General features: G+C 39.8%; 4 protein-coding genes and 1 long non-coding RNA gene across 10 annotated transcripts; 3 read left to right on the plus strand and 2 right to left on the minus strand.

Moving 5' to 3' along the window:
- Positions 1-1294: 1294 nt before the first annotated feature.
- Positions 1295-1888, minus strand: LOC143303130 (uncharacterized). Its single transcript, XR_013059140.1, has 2 exons — positions 1664-1888; positions 1295-1581 (listed from the first exon to the last, which is right to left on the minus strand). It is a non-coding gene; the product is annotated as an uncharacterized LOC143303130 (long non-coding RNA).
- Positions 1889-2208: 320 nt separating this feature from the next.
- On the plus strand, positions 2209-16651 carry Cep164 (centrosomal protein 164). Of its 6 annotated transcripts, none has more exons than XR_013059138.1 (12): positions 2209-2465; positions 4841-5104; positions 8551-9318; positions 9389-10242; positions 10315-10734; positions 11361-11686; positions 12300-12733; positions 13189-13361; positions 13438-13669; positions 13906-14100; positions 14168-14902; positions 14970-16651. XR_013059138.1 is itself a non-coding variant. In XM_076621229.1 (12 exons), exons 1-12 carry the CDS (start codon positions 2387-2389, stop codon positions 14974-14976), a joined length of 3978 nt encoding a protein of 1325 aa, XP_076477344.1. In that variant the 5' UTR covers positions 2209-2386; the 3' UTR covers positions 14977-16651. The 6 variants fall into 6 exon arrangements, 4 of the variants coding, with proteins under 4 accessions (XP_076477344.1, XP_033201455.2, XP_076477345.1 ...); XM_076621229.1 differs by having other exon boundaries at positions 14168-14393; XM_033345564.2 differs by having other exon boundaries at positions 14168-16651.
- Positions 16652-17165: 514 nt separating this feature from the next.
- LOC117163502 (uncharacterized) lies at positions 17166-18076 on the minus strand. The gene is made up of 4 exons (XM_076621402.1): positions 17998-18076; positions 17682-17935; positions 17504-17623; positions 17166-17426 (listed from the first exon to the last, which is right to left on the minus strand). Exons 1-4 carry the CDS (start codon positions 18074-18076, stop codon positions 17166-17168), a joined length of 714 nt encoding a protein of 237 aa, XP_076477517.1.
- LOC117163359 (uncharacterized) lies at positions 17913-19801 on the plus strand. The gene is made up of 3 exons (XM_033345565.2): positions 17913-18538; positions 18625-18911; positions 19004-19801. The coding sequence occupies exons 1-3, from the start codon at positions 18382-18384 to the stop codon at positions 19145-19147; spliced, it is 588 nt and encodes a 195-aa protein (XP_033201456.1). The 5' UTR covers positions 17913-18381; the 3' UTR covers positions 19148-19801.
- Positions 19802-19978: 177 nt separating this feature from the next.
- LOC117163677 (H2.0-like homeobox protein) lies at positions 19979-22503 on the plus strand. Its single transcript, XM_033346191.2, has 4 exons — positions 19979-20589; positions 20753-20965; positions 21930-22120; positions 22195-22503. Exons 1-4 carry the CDS (start codon positions 20487-20489, stop codon positions 22384-22386), a joined length of 699 nt encoding a protein of 232 aa, XP_033202082.1. The 5' UTR covers positions 19979-20486; the 3' UTR covers positions 22387-22503.
- The last annotated feature ends 5 nt before the right edge of the window (positions 22504-22508 follow it).

A 22508-nucleotide genomic window follows, 5' to 3' on the forward strand; every position in this document is an offset into this window, starting at 1 on the left:
AGTATCTTTGATTGTGCTGCAACAAATATTGTTTGAGGTACTCAAGTTTGATTGCAAGCTAAATACAATATTGTTTCTGTTAAAAGAAATATTCCCACTTCTAAAAAGTGAAGTTGTTGTTCGCTTTCGAAAAAGTAACTTTAGTGATCGTAATTTATATATGTTGATTCTATTTCACTAGGTGAAAGAATTTTTCGCTGTATTGCGAGTTGATTTTGGTTGTAATTGCATATTCTCGATTTATTAGATTAATCAACGAAACGCAAAGCTTACACTTTCAATGGCAAAACTATCTATTTTTAGTCATGACGAATTTATTACTGATATTTAGAATCGCTAATTTTCGTAAATTTTATTCATTTCGAAGTCTCAAACTGTTGAATTGTAGAACGTTGACGTACTGTTTGATTTAAAATAATAGTATTTCAATATAGTGTTTCAAATCTAAGTGTATTACACTTTCTACTTTTGGAACTAGTTTAAAGATTCAAATCCGAAAGAACTAATAGGTAATACTTGATAACAAGCTGCAATTTGCATTGTAAAGTTTTAAGTCAAAGTACATTCATTTTTCCAAAATTTTAATACTTTTAGAATAATTTGGAATTGTAAAAAATATTTTAGCACTTCATATAACAAAATTAAAGTATAGTATCGCATAATGAATATGTAAATCGAAACAGTTAATGGTCCAAAATGTATAAAAATTAAATACTCATTCGACGAAAGTGATTGAGGTTCGACGTCATTTACGGAATTTGTTCATTTAGCAATAAATTAATTTGTCGGAAACCCGTTAGTAGTTTATTGCAGAAATTAATTTTTGAGGAAGTTAAGCATATATTGGCGCCATCTCTACTGAGGACAGCCAAATGTAGTGATTTTCTTGCTTAATATTTTGCAACTTATACAAGTTATGCAACCACGATATCGATACGACATATAAAAAATAATCAACCTGATTATGTTTTGACAATCTAATCGAACTTTTTTCTTTGTTTAAAAATGTACGAATAATCTAGGGGAAACTTCTTCATCCTTTGATAACCAAAGGCACTAGAAATTATCGGCAAAGAAGAAAACTGTTATCTTCTAGAAATTCACCATGAGATTCGACGCCTGCTACATTGGCGCCACGATCGTTCTCACTAGTTTTTAGACTTTGCACGATGATCGATAAAATATTAAAGATCGCATATTTTAAAATTAATGCAGATATATGAAAAATAGATGTCTAAAAATAGTTGTTTACAAATACATTTTTTACTTTGTAAAAAAACAGACTCTATTTACGTTTGCTGAGCAAATATCTTTTATTATTACACTCATAATACCATTTTTAAACTAAGCTCTCGTCGTATACCAGTATAAAGATTAAAAATTCTTTATAAAAAGGACTGAAGGAATAAATCACGGGTCATATATTTTCTATAAATACGTATACCATTTCCAAGAACAATCGACTGCGTTTAAGATGTCAGGATCGTAATGTGTTATTCATTCCCTCATAAATAAGTACATACATGTTTATATCCGTATTCTATTCATCAAATATTGAAATATTGCGCAGTATATGTGTCACTACATTAACATATTTCAAAATGGAGGAGAATGACCATGGTTCTTTAGTTAGAGAAAGACGTTCAGGTATTCTTCTACTTACGAATTCATCAAATTCATCAAATTCATCCAGCTCCGAAGATATAGCATCGCGAAACACGCGAGAGATTTAAACTCGCATCCGTAAACTTATTTAGAACAGTCCATCAAGGTATTATAAGAGCAAGCTTCATTCAGATTCATTTTCTTTAAGAAGTTGAAGCACGAAGGTATGTAAGTACGGTCGAAGTGGCGTCCGCAACGGCGAGGTCATTTCCATCACAACGGTCCATTCTATAGGTTGCACAAAAGTGACGCGTTCCACTCCAATTCTCCATGACGCGAATCAACCTAGAATGAGAAAAAGAAGCGAAAAGGAAAAAAGTCAGAGTGCAAGTTGGACAGCTGGCTCGAGGTGTTTCCCGCGCGGTGGTGCCAACAAGAACAATATCGCCGCTGGGTTTCGGTTAATCGATAAGACAGTTGCCGCCGGCTGTAACTCGTTTCCTTATCATTGGCCTAGTTCGAGGTCAGACTACCGGGGGCGCTGTACGCTTCGTGTTCGCTCCTCCTTCCACCGCCTACGTTCAAGTCGAATTGAACGTTGACTGTCGTCGGACAGGCCTCGTCAACGGAGCGAAAGCCTGGCGTGCACGCGTCGTCGTTACGGAAAATGACGTTCATCGGCCCACGCGACTACTCGGTGTATTGTCCGCGGTCCAAGCACGTCCGCGTTTGACGTGTTATGTGAATCTCCTGCACTTGGGACACGGCTGTTCGTGCTAGCATGAGTATTTCTCAGCAAAGCGCAGCCACAATCGTGTGCAAGGAGATCTTCGACGGCACCTCGCATCCGTCAGACAAAGGTACGTGTAAATCCGCGAATTTACTCGATGACTGTATGCTAGTTTTTGCTTTTCCGTTCTTCCTCCTTGACGCTCTCGATCGATGTAGCACGGGGTGGTTTTCTTCGCTCGCCATCGGCTGTTATTCACACTTCTGACTCCCTTTCACTCTCTCTCTCTCTCTCTCCCCCCTCTCTCTCTCTCTCTCTCTCTCTCTCTCTCTCGCTTTTTCTCTCTCGTTAATCCTTGGAAACGACGGTGATTCGGTAATCACTGACTCGATGGAATATTTATTTCATCCTTTATCTAGTTTCCCGGGACTATCAGCGAATCAGACCATGAAATAGTTAATTAGCCTAACCAAAGATTGAATAACCTGCATTAAATATTTGATTATTCATATTCTACGATACGTTGTAGAACAAGAAACGTTGAGAAATAATCTTATAATAGTTCGCAGTTTAAACCAACCGACAACAACTTTGTTTTTCATTAAAATATCAAGAGGCGATGTCATTTTGATATGCTTCGTTTGATTTTTACGTCCATTCCGCAAACATAAATTTCGAAATACGCACTTAGATATACTATCCTTCTATGCCAAATTTACGATTTCTTCGCGTTCATTTTTCGATCGAAGAAAGTGCAAAAAAAAGAAAAGCAATAGTTACTTAAAACTGGATTACACCTAAAAGAAAAAAGGTCAAACCCATTCGAGAAATAATAAGTGGATAAAGGAGGTAAAAAATCATCACGACGAGATTAAAATGTAAAAGATCACGGATAAAGTGAGAGAAGGTCGAATAGTTTCGGCGGTGAGTTTCCTTGTTTATTTACACCCTGGTAGGACGGGAACACTGAGCTCGTACCCTAGCATGGCGAGGAAAATCAATAGAATCCGCAGTGCGGCGAAAGTTTTGTCATAAGCCTCGAGGACCTCCCCTCTTGCTATCTATACTTCTGGTTAGTTTACGCAGGGCAAAATCCTCCAAATGGACGAAATTCATAAGTAGAATTCATCCTACGACCTTATTTCTGTCGATTATCTACCGAAGTTCCATGAAATTCTCGTGAATTGTTACTGTTATGGCTACGAAATTTTCGCCACCGCAAGAAAGACAGATGTGGCGGTTTCCCCTGTACCCGGAGCCACCTGTCAAAGACTTCCATGATGGAATTTTTAATCGGCCCTTTTTGTAACGCTGTCTGTCGATTTGAATTTTCTAAGAAGATGCAAAGCACTCAGGTTGTATAATTGAAGATACATTTTTTCTCTATTCGGCGACTTTGCCTTTAATTGCGTATTCGATATTAGACGTTATCGGTACTTCCGCCGATGCATACGGCTTCTGATCGTGATTTCACAATTACTAGAATACATTTTCGCGTGAAAGAATCGCGAGCGGATGCTCGATGCAAATAAAGATGGAGAAATTAATAGGAATAGGTAACTTTTCCCATCGTCGATGGAAACCAATAATCGAAATCGATGTTTGCTAATGCGAGTTCTTGCTTTTGATAGATTGCAAACATAGATTATTTTTAACGAGAAGCAAATAACCGTATCTGTCTATGACGTAACTAATGAGCTGTTTAATAGAGTGGTAGATTTAACGCTAACAATAATGGATTTATTCTTTCATAAACGTGCTTTCGCGTCTATATCGGGCTATGTTGTACGCATTTCATTTGAAGTGTTTCACCTGTATACACAAGTGATTGACTCAATGTCAAAATTTACTCAGACAGTGAGAACTCGGATCGACGAATTTTTAGCGTTATCGTTAATTTGTTTGCACTTTGATATGCCAATTACTGCCCTGATAATAAGCTTTTAATTTATATGTAGTTACATCGAAACGTATTAATTTTTTTTTATCGTAGATAAATGTTAATAGAATGTATATACGACGCGTAAACATTTTTGGGATCCCTTTTTTCTAGTGGAATAGTTCCATATTACCACGTGTACTTCCACCTGGCTTACAATCGATGAACGCCGTTACGCTTTACATACGCTGACCCAGAGAACCTTGAAATTGCTTGTTTTAACTAAGCTTATTAATACTTTCTTCGTTACTTATCGACGAGAATATTTACAGTATCCGATAGTTTTTAAATTCTGTCCTCTGTCAAGGTATAAAAGGCTTTATTCTCATAGAGTTTTGTTGCGTTAAAGATACTCGGAAAAATGTAACGACGTTCTCATGGAAACAACGAGCGAAGAACTTCTTTATTTTTCGCTCATCTTTATTCCCTCGCAAATCCTTGACCTTGTTCGATGTTTTGCTCGACACACGCGTTTCCAGGCAAATTAATGCCCATGCATACCGAAAGAAGCTAACGGTCCACCGCCCTGTTTGTAATCAGCTAATGGTGCACGTATGCTTTTTCAGAGGTGCTCGAATATGCGAGGAGCTTGGGAATCGATCCGGAAACAGAACCACACCTCCTGAATTTGGCTCGGGAGGGCCTGATGGCGGCGCTCCCGAAGGGATGGTTACCATGCTTCCACGAAGCCAGCGGCGCTTGGTATTACTATCAGGCTTCCACTGGAATTACCACCTGGCAACATCCTCTGGACGCAGTCTACAAGGAGATGGTCGAGCAGGCCAGGGCTGGCAACGCTAAACCTGATAACACCAGGCAAATCAGCGTTGGTACGGATTGCCTCGTCATTACGGCTGAATGGAAAATATAGGATTAACCCTTTGCACTTGGACTGTTATCACTTGGCTGCACTTAGCGTTTAACAGAGTCAAAGACTGATTAACCGATGCATCATCCACCTTTTTATTGGTACACATATAGTCGATAGAAGGTAGATCGTGAATGATATAGTCCAATCGCACGTTTGTATTTGTCCTATTCTGCGATCGATACATATAGATTTGTAGAACGTATATAATTGATGAGAAGACTGATTACAAATGACACACGATGTAATATTTTTTTATTCACCGACCACTGCTACTCCAAACGAGGGTAGATTATTTATCGAACCACGTATCTTCGCGTTTTGTACATGTATGTAGATGATGGTATATAAATAAAGTATAATATACGTATCATTGAATCTTAATGGCATGATCATTTTTCTTTGCATCTTATGCCAGACAATGCAGTAAGAAGTAGTCGTGCAAAGGGTTAAACCTGGCACCCGAAGGGATAAAGGTTACTAATCGTTCTCTTATTATTTTGTTCAATATTCGTTTCTGAGTATCGAAATCGACGACTCTATAGTTTATCGAGACTTTTCAAATCTGACTTTCAATAAATAACATAACATTTTGATAATAGAATTTGCATTCATCAGTTTGATATCTTTCGTATTCGAACAACTTATCGACGGGAATACCAGTAAACAAGATAAGATAATCGTACTTGCTCGAATATCGCATAATCGTTGTTTCCTTATTTTTAATCATCGAAATTGGACGTATGCCCGTGATTGGACGTGATTTTTGTGTCGTTAAATCTTTAAATCATTGGAAAAGTAACAGCTGTCTCCAATACAATTACTAGACCGCATATGTTTCAAAGACATGTGTTTTCTACAATTCGATTGCCAAAATCTCGGCAATTATCGCCCTACGCGTCTCCCACTATAGTACTCTACATCGTGTTGTCAACTCGCATTGCCAAACTCCTATATCCAAACGACAAGGACCCGTTTGTCAATCGAAACCCAAGCTGGCTTTTCTTCAACTAGTAAACTTGTATTTTTAGGCTTTTCAGCTTTGGCTTTATCTTTTAATATTCATCAGCGATCACGCATCTGGATTTTTTTAATCTCGGATTGAAGCTTGATAGTCGATCGTATTCGGATACGCGACACTCAGGCGATTCATATCAATTACGTAAAGTGAAGATATTTTCTTGCGTTCGACCTTGAAGCATCGAGTTCGTACAATTACAGACCACTTTGTTTTCTTTTTCAATGACCGCAGATCTCCGACAACGAAATAGTCTCTACTTATTGACTCGAGTTTTTTACGTAACGCCGAGTAGTTTACTGCTAAGTATGTATGTAAGTCAGTACGGCATTCAAGTTTTATGTAACCTTTCGATTCGCGTGCGTGTCATGCGATAGAATCGAGAGATTGACTCGCTTCGTTTATTAATTATTGACGAACACGGTATTGATTGCGGTAACGTTAATCTTATCTTATCCGACTCTTCCGTTGCTTTTATATAAGAAACAAGATTATCATTTGTACAGTGTAAATTAATTACAACATTACTTCTATGTCAAGGTTCATCGCCGAAAGGCTATCTCTAGCGTGTAACTAAAATCTAACGATTGTTTTCGTATAAAACGAGACACAGTCAGTGAACCGAGGTTAAAAGCTATTTGTTGTAATCGGTTCGGGCACAATAAAGTTATACACGATTGAATTTGTCGCGCGATTTCTCCAAATGGATGGAACTGCTGTGCGCGTGGACGCGCTGCTAGCTGCATAAAGGACCCTTGAAACTCTTACGTGCCGGTCCTTAGTGTACGACATATTCATCAAGGCACTCGCGCGTTGGTGCACTTGCTCGTGCAAGTACGTAATAGTTGCTTGAACGTCGATCCGTCCAATTATCGCGTCCCCGTCCATCGAACGCGAATTGTTCGGCTGGTATTGCGGACACTTCTTACCGGCTGTTGCTCCACAGCTGCTGACACAGTCACGGCCCAAAGGGATGCAAGCCAATTAGTGTTCACGTGAAATTATCGTCGTTCTCCTTGTTCGTTCAGTTTCGTTAGGGCGAACTCTAATTTTACGAAACTTCTCTTTGGCAATGTAACAGTAACGATTCGATATGAGCTTCGAACTACTGTTTCACGGCGCACGCGATAAACATTTGATGCAATACCGTGCAACGTGTCCCTTTACTCGAAAGATTATCATTCAATTACAGTGTATCGCCCATACTTAGTCAGAAATAGAAAGCATTGTCTCAAGTTCAACACGCTGTGGCTTTTGTGGCCTGGAGAGAGCTGCACGGGCGCGAAAAGTCAATATTTGTTGGTAGTCCTTTCCCTTTGATATTCTTCTTTTTTTTACACCGGAAACAGTGGAAGATTAAAGGCATGCTAGTATAAAGGGTGAAGTTCTTAAAATTTTCCCCCATCGTGTATTCTCGGTGGTTGTTTACGAAGTAACATCCTCCCTACGCCACAATGAATTCAACAGGAAACAAGATTCGCGATGGATTATTTTCAAATATGATTTTCCAATAAAATTCTTTGAAAATCAATTTTATCGATATTCTACAAAAATCACACTTAGTGATACACAAAAGTAAAAAATTACGATTGTGTGATGGAGGAATTTTAATGTTTATTTAGATAGAGGGTACATACCCTAATGAGATACATGTCATTGTTCTAGAAAATGTAATTCGAGATTGTAAAACAGACTCTTTATGTACCTAAGTATGTACTTAGCTCTTGATCGTATCACCCGTTACACAGGTCATCGTATATCGATGCTGTAATGTATATGCATGGATCTATTTCTTATCTACTTTGCCTCGTTGCGACTGATACGATATTCATTTCCATGTACATCTGTTTTGCAAGTGTCAAAGGCGATATGACATGTTTTGCCTCTACAAAAGCCTCATGAATCGATGTAACAAATCCGACACTGTATATAGTTTGGTTGGAAAAGATTTATTTTCTTTTGTGATGAATAAAAGGAGGCACGAAATCGTTAAAAAGAAAAAAAATCGCGCTTGAAAAATATGCAGGTCGTTTTAAACGGGACAACTGTATTTTTCATTGTCACATAATAGTCGCTTTCGCGCACTTTTGAGCTTTTAAACATATTTTCTTATCCATTTCATCGCTCATCCCTCTCTGCTCTTTTCGCGAGTGTAAAAAAGAAGAGTGAAAGGAAAAGAGAAAACAGACGTTGACTCGCTCGCGAGAGAACGTTGACACTGTCGCCTCTTTTCACTCGAGAGGGTCATCGTAAGCGTGGAAAAGTTTACGCGCGTTTTCTCTGATCTGTGGAACGAGTATCGATTCTTGCCTCTTTTGAGCTTTTTCTCTCCCAACAACATAGCGAAACAGCGTTAGGAAGCTATATAAAGTGTGTTTTCTGATCGATAGAAGAGGACTCGAAAACAACAGCGAAGGATTTCGAGTCTCACGAGGAAGCAACTCTGCCCAAGGAATCCTCTCCGTCGAAGGAATCTGTAAAACAATCTATCAAAACCATTCCCCCACCTACCAGGATCCCTACGAAGTTGACACCTCTGAAAAAATTGGATAAAATTGATGGTGCAAGGAAGAAGGATGCTATGGGCCAAGACAAACAGCTGTATAAACGAGAAGACTCGAAAATAGATAATCCTCTGGCAACTAACAGAGCCGCCAGGGATTACACCAACCTCAAATTTCAAGATCCAAGGTTCTACGAGTGCCCTAAGCTTCTAGAAACAATCGCATCAACCGCAACCACCAATACGACCGCAGTTAGTACTCCAAAGCAAGAGATAGATTTAAAAGAAGTGCTAAAGAGATCGGAATCTCTCAGTCCGAGGCACGAAAAAGATTGGGAACAGTTGTCCAGCAGATTTAGTTCCGAAGGGAACATTATAGATATCGATAAACTCAGCATCACCACGTTAGCCAGATCAGAGAAGTCTGAAAAGTTTGATAAGGAGAAGCACCCGAGTCAGTTTGGTCAACAAAAGGAACTCACTCTAAGTGGCGGAGGGACCATGTTTCTGAAGAGCAACAGAAGCAGGGACACTACACCTAGTCACGAAGACGCTAAACTCGATGATTTCAGGACCATGCTGATCCCGGACGAGAGCAGCAACGTCGGTGGAGACAAGTTGAAATCGATTCTCAGAGAAAAACAATCCGAGAATGGTAAGAAACTTATATATAGTATTATTATCGTTTTGGTACAGATTATTAAATTTTAACCGGTTATCAATAGACGACAGACCAGTGGACGAAGAGCGGAAAAGCGTACGTTTCGACATAGAAAAGGAATTGGACATCAGGTTCACCTATTCCAGATCCGAAGACCATTCGGAATCCGAGTCTGAGGAGCAGGAGGCTCAGATGCTCGCGATGTTTTCTAATCGAGATACCGATTGGATTCCTTCGTCGCAAAAAACAAATTGCCAAAGATTCAACGAGGAAACCAAAGGGGATTCCGAAGACAAAATCAGGAAGAGTATCAGGAAGAGTTCGTCGTTAGAGAAAATCAAAGGATCGAAGAAAGATGGGAAAGTCGTGGGCAAGAGGTTCGTCGTTCGGAACGTTTCCGAGAACGAGCATCGCAAAAGATTTATTCCGCAGAACGTTTCTGACAAGGAGCACCGTATGCAGATGACAAGGGATAGTTTATCTGGAGAAAGTTTGTCGAGGGAGAGCAGCCTGGACTACACGTACACCAATAAATTTAACAAAATCAAAAACAGAAACATCGATCTGGTCTCGAAAAGCGAGACCACCGATTACAGCGACTCCGAAGCGCGTCGAAAGTACAAATCAAAAGTAGATTTCTCGCGAAACGAGCAGACCGATGACGATGATACCTCGGACTTTCCTAAGCTTTATCGTGATGCTGGCGGAAAACAGGAGCAGGACAAGAATCTGGAGGAAACGAAAATAAGATTGAGTCAAGAACACGAAAAGGACATCGAAGCCTTGCAAAAAGAGTACAAAGATAAATTAGAGCAAACGAAGAAAGAGTTGGAGGAAAATTTCATGGCGCAGAAAAAGCAGCTGGAGAAAAACATGACCGACAAGCTAGAAGAATCGAGGCGGAAGATGGTTGAAAAGGTATTTTGTAATATTAAACTGCCTCTGTTATTATTTTAGATCTCATCTTGTTATCTTTTATAACCTTTTAAGGAGGAGCGGGAGATTCAAAAATTAATTGCCGAAATGGACGAGGCTAAACTGGAGAACTTGAGGAAGGTAAAGGCCGAATTGGAAATCTGCTACGAAAAGGAGAGACAGGAAATTTTGGCGAATCTGAAGACGGAACTCGACGAGAGAAAGGGTGAGCTGCTGGAACTACGGAACCAAGAAATAGGAAAGTTGGAGAACGAACACGAACGTGATCTAGACGAAGAGAAACTCGCGAAACTTAACGAGATCAAACTGACTAAACAACATTCTGAAAGAATTAAAGCTTTGCAGACAGAATTGGACAAGAAGTTTGACGAATTACGCTCTCAGATACGGGAGCAGCAAAGGGAGAATATTTCGAAAATCACGGAGGAGCACGAGCAACATCTGGTTAAAATTGTACGCGATTTTAGAATCAACGTGAGTACCTGACGATGTCTGTTATTCTAATAAAAAACTTAACTCTTTGTTGTTGCGTGGTATGCAACATTCTTTTCTTCTTTCCGAAGATTTTTATTTTCCTTATTGAATGTGTTATTAGTCCAATGTCCATTGTTTCTTAAGGATATTAGATTGTGTATATGATGCGAACTATGAATGTTATGCAATGATTAGTTAACCCATTAGGCGCAATTTTTTTCTGCGAAGGCATTAAAGCGATCCACTTACCAGCTACTTTGGTATAAATAAATATGTCATTCAATTTCCCAGTTTTACCCACGATTGTATAACACCGTCCAGCTTCGAACACGCCTTATAAGATAGCTTTAAGACAGATTCTTCTAAATTCTTGTTGTATCTTGAAAAATTATACTCGAAGAGCAATAAAGCTGCAGAGCATACTATTACAAAATTGCACTCTTACATTTATACTTTAACCTAGACACACACGACATGCCGATTACCTGTAATACATGTATGTTAAAAAAAAAAAGAACTACTTCAACTTATTCTTGACACGATGGAAGACGAAGAGCTGAAAGAAAGGTTACATTACGTATTTGCGATTACACGTGACTGGAAAAAATTCGCTGTTGCGGTTTCAGGAGGATCGCACTCGCAAGATGTATAAGCAACATTTGGAGGAGATTCGTGCCGATTTTTCACGCGAAGTAGAAAAAGAAGCGAGGGAACAGACAGGAAGAGCTATTCCCCAAGAGAGCATCGAATTCGAGAAAATGCGTTGCGAAAAGCGACTGCTGCAAGACAAATATATGGCGTTGAGGGAGAAATATATGAAATTAAAGAAGGAGGTTCGTGCGGCTATCGACAAGAGGAACAGAAGGAAGGAGGGATACACCACGGCTTCGGAAACCGAAAGGTCAACGTCAACGAGAACGAGAACCGACGGAACCGAGTCATCGGAACAAAAGTGAGTCGAGTTTAGATTTGTCGCTTCGCTAGTTTTTCTTCCGATCAACCGTGTGTTTTTCCCGTAATACATACATAATTAGATACATACTTGGTGCAATATTCGGTATTTCATTGCAATATTTTAGGATATCGCGCCATTGTGGCGGCGTTATACAAGAGGAGGGCGCGTGAAATCAGAAAAACGAATTGAATCGCGAAGGGTTGACACGTTGGATCGCGCTCTGAACTACTTGTACGTGCCATGACTTTAACAAATCAGTCGGAAGCACAGTTTTTATCTACGTGTTACGATATTTACTCATATATTTGGATCAAGCGTTCACTATATTAGTATTAAGTTCTTGCACATCCATTCTCCTTGTCACCAGTTCCAGTACCTTCATAGTTAATACCACTTACTATACCTTGACCAAGCACATCTGTTGTATATCTTCTGTATGTTGTATATCTTCCGTATCTCGATGATGAAATTCGACGCTCTTTGTAAATAATTAAACCCATCGGTGTTCGTTCAATTATTCACGTAGCGAGATAGAAACTGTGAAGGTACTCCCTCACGTTCATACGATTCGTCCTAATGTCTGGCTATAGGCCTTAAATCGTGCTCGCAGTACTCCACTACGAAACACGCACTCGAGCTCGGCGACGACGAACACTAAAGCGCACGAGACTCAGACGACCATGAACGAGCAGTCGGAAGAATTACACGATCCGAACGAACCGAACGTTCAGAAGGCGAACTCGGGGTTTCAGAAGAGCACAGCTACGTCGAACGCGAAGAACGTGAGATTCCAACCTGACGACACTAGCATCGCCAGCGAGACGAACGCGAACACGACCATCACGAAGAAGAACATCATCAAGAAAGTAACCAGCACCGTGAAACCTACCGCTACCACCGGAAACAACAATAATAACAATAATAATAACCTCGAGAACCCGGTCGAGAACATTAGGAAACAATTGGAAAAGCTCGAGGATCTCGGTGATCAATTGCCAAGCAACGAAACGGCCTATACATTGCGTTATCCTTTCCAAGACAAAGGTAACTTTCTTCAGAAGATTTCCACCTAGTTATTAGTACAATATTCATTTTTTAGCAATCTGAATGTTTCAGAAACGGATAATTAAAAATTCACCGCTTATTTGCTTCCATTTCTGACGCGCGCGAAACGTAGATGAGAATTTCTTTTTATTAGTCGTTTGTTTCTCTCGATTACTCCCAATACTCCCATGTTTATTTCTGATATTTGAGAATCGGTTGTTATTTGTTTTTTCCCAGGCATCTGTACATTCTCTACTTTAACTAGCGGCTTGTACTCTTTCACCTGCTCGTAAGTGCGCCACCAGATTTTTTATTTTCTTTCTATCGCCACGAGTCGAGTCTGTCCTCGTTGGTTCTTTTTTCGTTACATCTTTCTTTGCACGCTGCTTTCACCAACATCGCGTGTGTGCGAGCTAGTCAGATGACATCGAAAAGGATTTTGCTCGATTTTTTAGCGCCGGCGAATGGCTCTTCGGAGCTGGAGTTCTTTCGACACCGAATTCACGTCGAAAGGGATTCAGTGAAGAGGGCACGGGAGGCGCTTCGACACCAGGAGAACGTATTCCAGGGACGGCAGAGGGCTTGGAAACAACGTAGCGTCCGAGCAACCCTCGAGCAATTAGTTCAGGTATTATTTTTATACACCTGCGTCTCAATCTGTATTTTCTAAAAGCTGCGCGTTAAATCCGCACGATGGATTTTAGGAGGAACGCGAACTCTCGGACATGGAAGTGAACTTGCATCGAACTAAGAGCCTTCTGGGTGAGAAAGTGATCCAATTAAGGCACTTGGAGCAATCTCTGGAGAGATTGGTTAATGCTAAAACCAACGAAAATGACGCGACTACGACGAAAAACGAAGAACTGACGTTGAGCGATATATCTAGCGTGAGCAGTGTTATCAGTTCAACTGATTTGGGAACGGACACGTTTATAGGTAAGTTTCTGTAACGGACCCTCTCTCTCTCTCTCTCTCTCTCTCTTTCTCTCTTTTTCTCACTATTCCGCTACCAGTTATTGTTTCATCGCCTTCCTTTTCTTTGTCACTTTATTAGTTATTTTCACAAATGATTTAAATGATTTTCCTCGAGTCTATCGAAGCGCTGTTTTCGTTTATTTCTTTCCACTGAAGAATTTGTTTTCGATCTTGTGGTCTTGATCCTTCGTACTCAGACAAACCGGATCACTACCAGGAGTCGACGGAAATCATCGCAAGCCTGGAAAACCTAAACTCGGAAATACGTGAGATCTGGGGCGTGCTGAATAAACGCCAGGTTACTAATATACCACCGCCGCCGACTTTGATGTATTCTTATTTGCGATGGCTACGTTTCCACCACCTTACAGCCGAATCGAACAATATACAAGGTGAGTATAAATCTTCGTTTGCATAATTTCACGAAGACTTTCTCTTCAAGTTGCGAAATTCTTTCAGGAACATTCGGTACGCCGAATATTCAGTCAAACATCTTGTCTCAGTTAACTGTAACGCAACCACCGACACCCAACACGCAAAACATCATCGCCCAATATGGTCCTAATAGCGGTTTTACTACCAGCGTTTGTACCGTTGAGAAGAACTCTTCGAACCTGATGGAGAGAACGTGGAATCTACGGGATTGGCTGCGACAAACTTGCGTCGAGAGCACAGATCAGCCCAGGTCGAACGACACTCTAAAAAACAATCCACAGTCCATCGAAAAGTTTGGTTCCAAACGACATACGCTAGGGGATTCGAGTACCCGTTTCGTTGATGTAGATTCTATGTACTTACACGTGTTTCTAAACCAATTCAAGAAAACGTGTTTTCGTTAGTCGTTAGAAGTCGTTTGGAAGCGAGAGTTTCGATCGATATTCGTCGTTAACACGTTTTGGATCGTGTACCCATCTTGACCAAGCCTATTATGCTGATTCGAGAACCTCCTTTTTGCTTGTTCCTATCGAGTTCAGTTCGTTTCATCGCTGAATCTACCACAAAGACTGCAATGAAGCGCGGACGTTCACCGAATACACGCAGGGTCGTCGTCTCGAGCTTCTAACATCAAACGAAACGGATACGAGCTTCGAGACGAGACTACTGTCATGCACGTGATCGCGCTACATTTCTAATACGGTCGGTCGCATCGGCGTTCCTTAAAATTTTATCCGGAACAGCAGCCTATAGGACGATGTAATTATTATTTTATCCAAAAATTTTAACCGACACTGTTCGTTTAATAGTAACTTTAACGTTACAGTGGATGACCATGTAAAAACGGAAGACTTTCATAAAGGGAAACGAATCATCGCGCCGTTCAGCGTGCAAAGCTCGTGAGTCGTTGAGGGAACGAGCCAAATGCGTGAATTTGCGCGAAGCCCAAAGATCAATACAGGCGCGACGGAGTTCTGTTGTAAATAAGAATTTCTCGATGGCCGTATCGCTCGATACGAACCGCTGGTTCCTTTTTCCCCGAACAGTCTGTTGAACCTTTATATATTTTCGAGATCGATTTTTCCGTAAATGTAACGAGAATGTATAATATGCGTACCTCCTATATCATATACGGTTACTATAATATACATGTATCGGATATTTCGAATGATTTCAGGTAACGTTCATCGCGTTTGAGACGGATATGCGATGAAACCGATGCGTGATCTTCGTCGTACGAGAAGTGTCGATTCGGTTTTCCTTTTATCAGATCGTATGTGATATCTGAATCAAAATTGTCAACGGAAAGACTTAGCTTTTGTATCGAGTTACTTAATTATCGTGTATGTTGTAAGTCGCATACCATAGTAAACAGGGATTCGTAGACGACTCGAGTTAGTTTATCGACAACTTCTTCGAGCTTCGAACTTGCAGCGCGTACGAAGTTCTCTGCTGCGTTTACCATGATGTCTATCAAACGCCAAAGTTTCATAATTATCGACTTTCTAAACCGATTCGCGCATAAGTACGGTATATACCGTAAGGTTTCTCGATCGATCGATCATCAGAAGCCACTAATTAACGCTATCGTATCGATTTATTAATTTTAGAAACGTTCGATCGACATTTAACCTTCGACAGCATATGGATCGCAATAATTTTGATCTCATTAGATGTATAGCGTAGAACGATTAAAGTTTCTACACTGTGGAACGTGACAGCTTACACTGAAATGTCTGACACGTAACTATACCGTAGAAAACTTTCCGGTAATTTCGCAAGGAACCTTGTTTCAAAGTAGTTATTGCTCGAATGGTTCCTTCTTTCTTGTTATAATCTTATCATTGATATTTCATTCGATATTCTTTTACTTAGCAATCGGCCCTGATATTAATCGATGTTCGTGTATCGTAAGAACAGCGATCGAACAAACTATATAGTTGATTTTGTATCGATTAAAGTTAATGCCAATAGGACATTGAGTCGATATTTGGAATCGTAGGGTCACTTTAAGATGTTTGACACTTTCGTCTGACACGAAGATTTCAAAGAGTAGAGATCATTCATTAGCACCGTCCTTATAAATCATACAAGTATCTTCCCTCGGTGAAAAATATGTATCGTCATCGTTTATTGCTTCGGAAGTTGATAAATCGTTAATATATTACGTCCGATGGTTCTACGTTTATTTAATCGGTCAAAAGGTGCTTCGTCTACAGTGCAATAATTTGCGAGTAGTTCATTTTATAACTCGATTGAGTAGTTTTGTTACGTAACTGAATATTACGTCTCTCGCACAATGCGTTTTATACAGATATTATCGATGATTATTTCGTTAATCGTCGCTAAAAATCGGTAAGCGGACGATAAGCGTCCTCGCAACGCGGTCGGGATAATTTTTCCATGAAAACGCTTCGATTCCATACTCCATGATCACAAGCATTTTCTTATGTAACATACAAGAGACAAATGTTGTTTGTAAAGATTAAACGACTTCAAGCAATATAATTTTATTTGGATAATCGAATGCGGCCGCAGCCATCCCGGAGATGACTCGAAATATAAAGGGTATTGCCAAACTTAATTCACCGGTGTTTATTTCAAAATAAATGGTGCATATTTGAAGAAAAGAAGATAGTTCTGACTTCGCTGCTTTTTTCTTTTCGTTCATCGACGAATACTCGCGGTACGCCAGAGATATTACTATGTGCAATGTTCAGTAAATTAATTTTGGAATACCTTGTATATTCTGTATTATAGTATATATTTGTATGGACGCAAATATATATGCTATGCAAACCAACACCTTCATCCCTGGCAAATTCCATCATACGCAGCTATTACACGTAAAGAGGTCTCGACTATTTTCCTTTCAAATTAATACGTGAATGTTATACGACATTCGAAGTGTTCGGTTTTACAGCGTTTCTGAAAAATTCCTGCAGGCCCACCGTCATTTTTTTCCGACCAAGTTCGCAGCAAATAAAGTTAAATAAACTACAGGTCGATTCAATAACTACCGCTAGGAAAATAAATTGCAATCGGTATGCGTGTTTTCGCATTCATCGCTGTTTTCCTCGAATTCGTCTCTTTTGGGCAACCACGAAGTCATTTGATGTGATTTACATTGGGCTTTGTTTTTTAGGAAATTCTGCGTCGCCCTTATCACCGGTGAAATTTTGCATACCAGCAATCTGATACACGCGGAATCAGCACCATCCAGTTTCTCGATCAGTCGAACCGGTAGATTCTCGTCATGAGCTTGCTCGATTAAGTTTTGTATCTAAAAAGAAAATTATTCGCATCTGTTATCTGGTAACTTACAATTTCTGTTTCATTTTTGTATTCAGTGTGACTCACTCTCTCGCTCTTGCTCTCCGTGATAAGTTTAGCTGGATTCCAAGATGAAGCATCAGTCTCGTCTTCCAAACTCCTGGCGGCATTTTCTTTCGGAGGTTTCAAGTTAAACAACGAACTTATCTGCAGATCGGAGACTCGCCATTATTTGATAGTAAAACATCGAGCAATAGACACGTACCATTTGCGCAAGAAATATAACGCTGTTCACAGCAATGGCTGTAACTTTCTGCGAATCCAGTCCAAAAAGACGGAAGAACGCGGACATAACGTTAGAAGGACCGAAACTTCCTTTCTCCTTTGTTTTATCATCCTCTCCTCGTCTTTCCTTCTGCTTAGCGCCTAAACTTTTTGCAACCAGATCTGCGATATCCTTTGCAGTCTCCAGATAATCGGTCGCATATTCCAAGCCTGTCTTTATCTTGTCGAGAACACCTACGAGTCGAATCAATTAACGAGCTGTTGATTTATCGTGAAGCTTAAGTTTTGCGACTAACCATCATCCTCTTGAGGTAAACCGGAGGCACAAAACGCTATAGTGGAAATGCAGAAAGCGGTACACAAAAACTTCTGCATTGTATCGCGACTGGAGCTTTTCCTACACTAAGAGTTACATTCGACCTGGTTCTAACGGATGTTAATTACTTGTTTCCACCTTGTTGATTCGTAACGTTCCTGTTCCTAGTTGGTCGCGTGATGACCACGATTGAAACTCTTTTCGCTTTGTCAACCAAGCACGAGAGACGAGATCTCCAGATTCGGAGAGCCTCATTACCTTTTCGAACTAGTACGAAACGAACCTTGTCGATGAAACATCGTTGTCGGCGAAGCATCGTTCGCGAGATTCACAACTCAGTTTAAATCGTAAAATACAGTTTAACATGAATACCGGCGTGATACCGTTTCTATTGATATGTCTCTGCTTGAAAGTTACATTGGCAAATCGGACATCGTTTTATACGCAGGAAGTTTATTGTTTGAGCGAACTACCAATGAGTGAATTAATTCAAATAAAGTCCTCACTCGCGGATGAAGAAGGTAAACTTTTTCGAAACCTTAGAAACACATTCAACTTAAGAAGGTAATTGAAAAATGAAATCGATTAAATAAATTTACGAGCGTAGATGTTGTCGAGGAAGATGTACAAGCCGAAGAGATATCGAGTAGAACATTTTCGTCATCATTGCCCGTTGCACAGCCCTTGAAAAGAATGAACAAAAAGCCAATGAGACGTTACGAAGATTATCACGAAGATAAGGGGAAAGATACGAAAATTTCAAAGATATTCCAATTGTCAGTCACAGCGCTTTCGTTTCTTGCTTTCGGTGGCTATTTGCTTACTCTTATAATAACAGCAATTCGTCAAAACGCAATGGGAAACACGGGCAATGGAAACGTTATAGTGCTCTCAGTGAGTTGATCTTTTGTTTTAGGCGATCGAGTTACAAAATTGAGAATCGAAGCTGACATATTCTACATACAAAAATGACATTCGCATTTCAGAACCTGCAGGGTTTGCAAAACTATAATCGTCCAAAAAGAAACTCCCTTATGCACGATGCGGCAGAGAACGATTCCGAAATCGAGAAGCTGTACCAAGGAATGATCCTGCTGTCAAAATCTTATACAATGTACAATATTAACTGATGATGCTTTGAATGGATCTAAAAGTAGAAATACAAGACTTACGTTCGCCACTATCGATGGATATCGCTAGACTTTTGCTAGAAAATCACGGATAGTAGAATCTCGGATAGTTGAAAACGTAAGTTTCGTATTCGAGGATCGATCTGATCGATTGACACGAGAATATAAGAGATTCGTGGTAAAAATTTCTGATCGTGATTGACGGACTCAATTAGGGGTTCGCTTATCATGATTCGCCGGACTCTTGAAAATCCTAAAACCTAATAAAATCGAATAGAGGATCACGGTGTGTACATATCCCGAAGAATATTCTTAGCATGTGGGTAGAGGCTGCTTCAAACATGGCTCTTCAAATAAACACCTAAGTGACTGTATACTCCGAAAGTCTGCATGCAAAGATAACCATATGGCTTCCAGAGATATCATCAGCCATACGTCTCTATGCTATTATTCCTCAGACATGTATAACCCGAATAGCGTCTATTTCTGTTTTTTGGAACTTCATTTCTAAAAAGATTACCGATTACGTTCAAAATTTTCGTTCTCGTGATTCCTCGATGTAATCGAATTTATTTAATGATAGCGGTAGGTAACGATTTACAGTAGTACATGTGAAAACTATAATTTCTATAAAAAGATGACCTTAAAGAATTGTAATCTGTATAATAAATTATATTCGAATAAAATGGAACTATATCTAGTTGCAATATCAAAGTGTTCTCTTAATTATATTTTATATTTTTTTTTCTCTTAAATTTATTTTTAAATTTCCCGGTAATTTATCCCGTTTTATGCGTTAAGCGTATTTTATAATATTTATTTGGTGAAACGCATCAAATCGGGAATTCTTCCGAGCAATGCTCCATCGAGTCTGACATCAGACTCATCGTCCTTCAGGGACCAATCTTCTGAGAGCCACGCCTACACCGTCCATGTGGACCAATCCCACGTACGAAATTGCAGCGAGCTCGGATCATTTTTTTTTTAAACCAAATTCCGTTCTGAACATGGCAGGAACTCGTTCACTCGTTCATTCTGATGCACTTCCGTGAAAGTCATTGTTTAACCTGTAACTATTTTCGTTGACACCAGTGACTGATAATTCGATCATCTTCTATTTGTAATCGGCGAAGAATCGGATCATTGTCAAAAACACTGTGTCCACTTTTAATCATGACATAAACTTCGTAGTTCGGTGGAGTGTACTTGTGCGTGATTTATTTGGATTACGATTTCAAGTGGAGCATTGTTGGAAAATGTCGTAGTCGTTAAAAGTGTGCGTCGGAAATATTAGGATAATCGGAATCTCGTGTAAGTGAGTTAAAGGGAAAAGATAAAGATGAACGAAGTGAAAACTCGCGTTGTGGATACGAATTGTTCGAAGCAATTGAAGTTTGGAGTAGAACGTATATTGTCGGATGAAATTTCATCGAAGAAAACAGGTAATGGAACGAAAAACGGCTATCTATCGTGTTCTTCAAATTATTTTCTTTATTTCCATTAGTTGACTCGATTTTCAAAAAAAGTAATCGTTATGAAATGGACATCGTACTGCCTGTTTGACCTGCATGGTCAACTTCTGAATAAATATATATGTTTCGAAAGATGTACTAAGGCCGCTTCCGGTACAATTTTCCACGGTGCGGTGTCCTTGTCCTGGAGGTTGCGTCAGGTGCGAAGCCCTACGAATTTGCCCTCCATTTTCTTACGTTCAAACTGCGATTTCCGGAAACTACGCAAGTACCAACCATGGAAACGGAGTAGTCGAAAATTATACGAGTATTTATCGACCGGCTCCACTTCGACCTGTTCCCAGAGGTGAGAAATTAAAAAGTGTAATCTTTGCTCGTAATCTATTCTTTGTTCTATGTATAGACGTATTTCTAAAATTAATACAACTATATTACGCGAGTTAATCGATTTAACGTTATTCGTGATCGTTTCGATGCCTTTAGCGGAAATCGTCTAAAAACCCTAGCTCATGAAACGAAAGTTGCGTCATTAACAAATGTGACCATATGGACTACTGTCTTGTCTCCGAATACTCGACAGCAAGTAGAGCAAAATATTTACGCGTCAGTGTATTCCCGTGTTTCCTGTTCGTGTTTAAACGACATCTTAAGTGCCACCATTCGTTTATAGTCGATGTAAACAGCGGTTTCGTCGTACTCCTTCTTGGTTAGCTAAAAAGTCGAAAACCTGGACTCCCCTTTGCTTTTCGTTCGTATATTGTTTACATGTGATAAAAATATTGATATAATAAAAGATCACCGAAAACTAAGCAGAAACGGATGTTTCCAAATGATTCAACCGCTTATAATCGACGACTAACAATAGAATAAGTAAGAATTTATCAATAGAAGTTGCACTTTCAAACGATAGCACAAAGTTCCCGAAATAAGTATGACCTTACTAACTGTTAGCCATCCAATTCATGCGGAGGACCGTACCAACCGGAGAGAGAACCACACTGTTTAAACTCGTACACATGTTGTATACTTCTGTAGGGCTGTAAATCAGCCAGAAGTACCCAATCTTGGAGGCCTCTTGTTCGGGATAGGATCTGTTGAAACAGACACCCATCCAGCTAAGACTACCGTTTACAATGTTTACATCATGTCACGTTTCCCTCTAATTTGTAATCTTGCACTAGCGTCCACCGCGACGAATCCTCAAGCCTCTGTTTTATCCAACCAAGCACTTCCCCTTACCGTGTTTGTATAGGATCTAGAAATATTTCGAGAGCGATTAAAACCTTTTAGCTTTTTACGAACTTTTACAGTACCGATATCGTCTGCCTCGACACCGACCAATCAATCAGAGACCAATACCAGAAGAAAAAGATCGTGGTCGAGGGCTGTGTTCAGTTCTTTGCAACGAAAAGGTTTGGAAAGAAGATTCTCTCTGCAAAAGTACATCACGAAACCGGACAGGCGGCAACTTGCTGCTACTTTAGGCTTGACAGACGCACAAGTATAACATTAAATTAGCTGCGAACGTAAAGCAATTGGAAAAGTCGAATTCGAACGATGATCTGTTCTTCTCAGGTAAAAGTCTGGTTTCAAAATCGACGAATGAAATGGCGGCATACGAAAGAGAGCGAAAACACTGCTTTATCGAACTCCGATTCCCAGAAGGAATCGTCTAGAAAATTAGCGAAGGATGATACAAAGAGTGCAACGACTGAAAAGACTGTTTCGGAAGACGAAGAGGACGTGGAGATCGAAGTTGATGTGTGAATTTTACAATGTACATTAACGATGTTTCATATCGTCTAGTTTGTAATCTGTAATGATAAATTTTTATGTTAAATAAAGTTTATACGTAAATAGCTTTATTCCGTTTGTTTGGATTCGACACG

The sequence above is a fragment of the Bombus vancouverensis genome, chromosome 9 (genome assembly GCF_051014615.1).
Source record: "Bombus vancouverensis nearcticus chromosome 9, iyBomVanc1_principal, whole genome shotgun sequence".
NCBI lineage: Eukaryota > Metazoa > Arthropoda > Insecta > Hymenoptera > Apidae > Bombus > Bombus vancouverensis.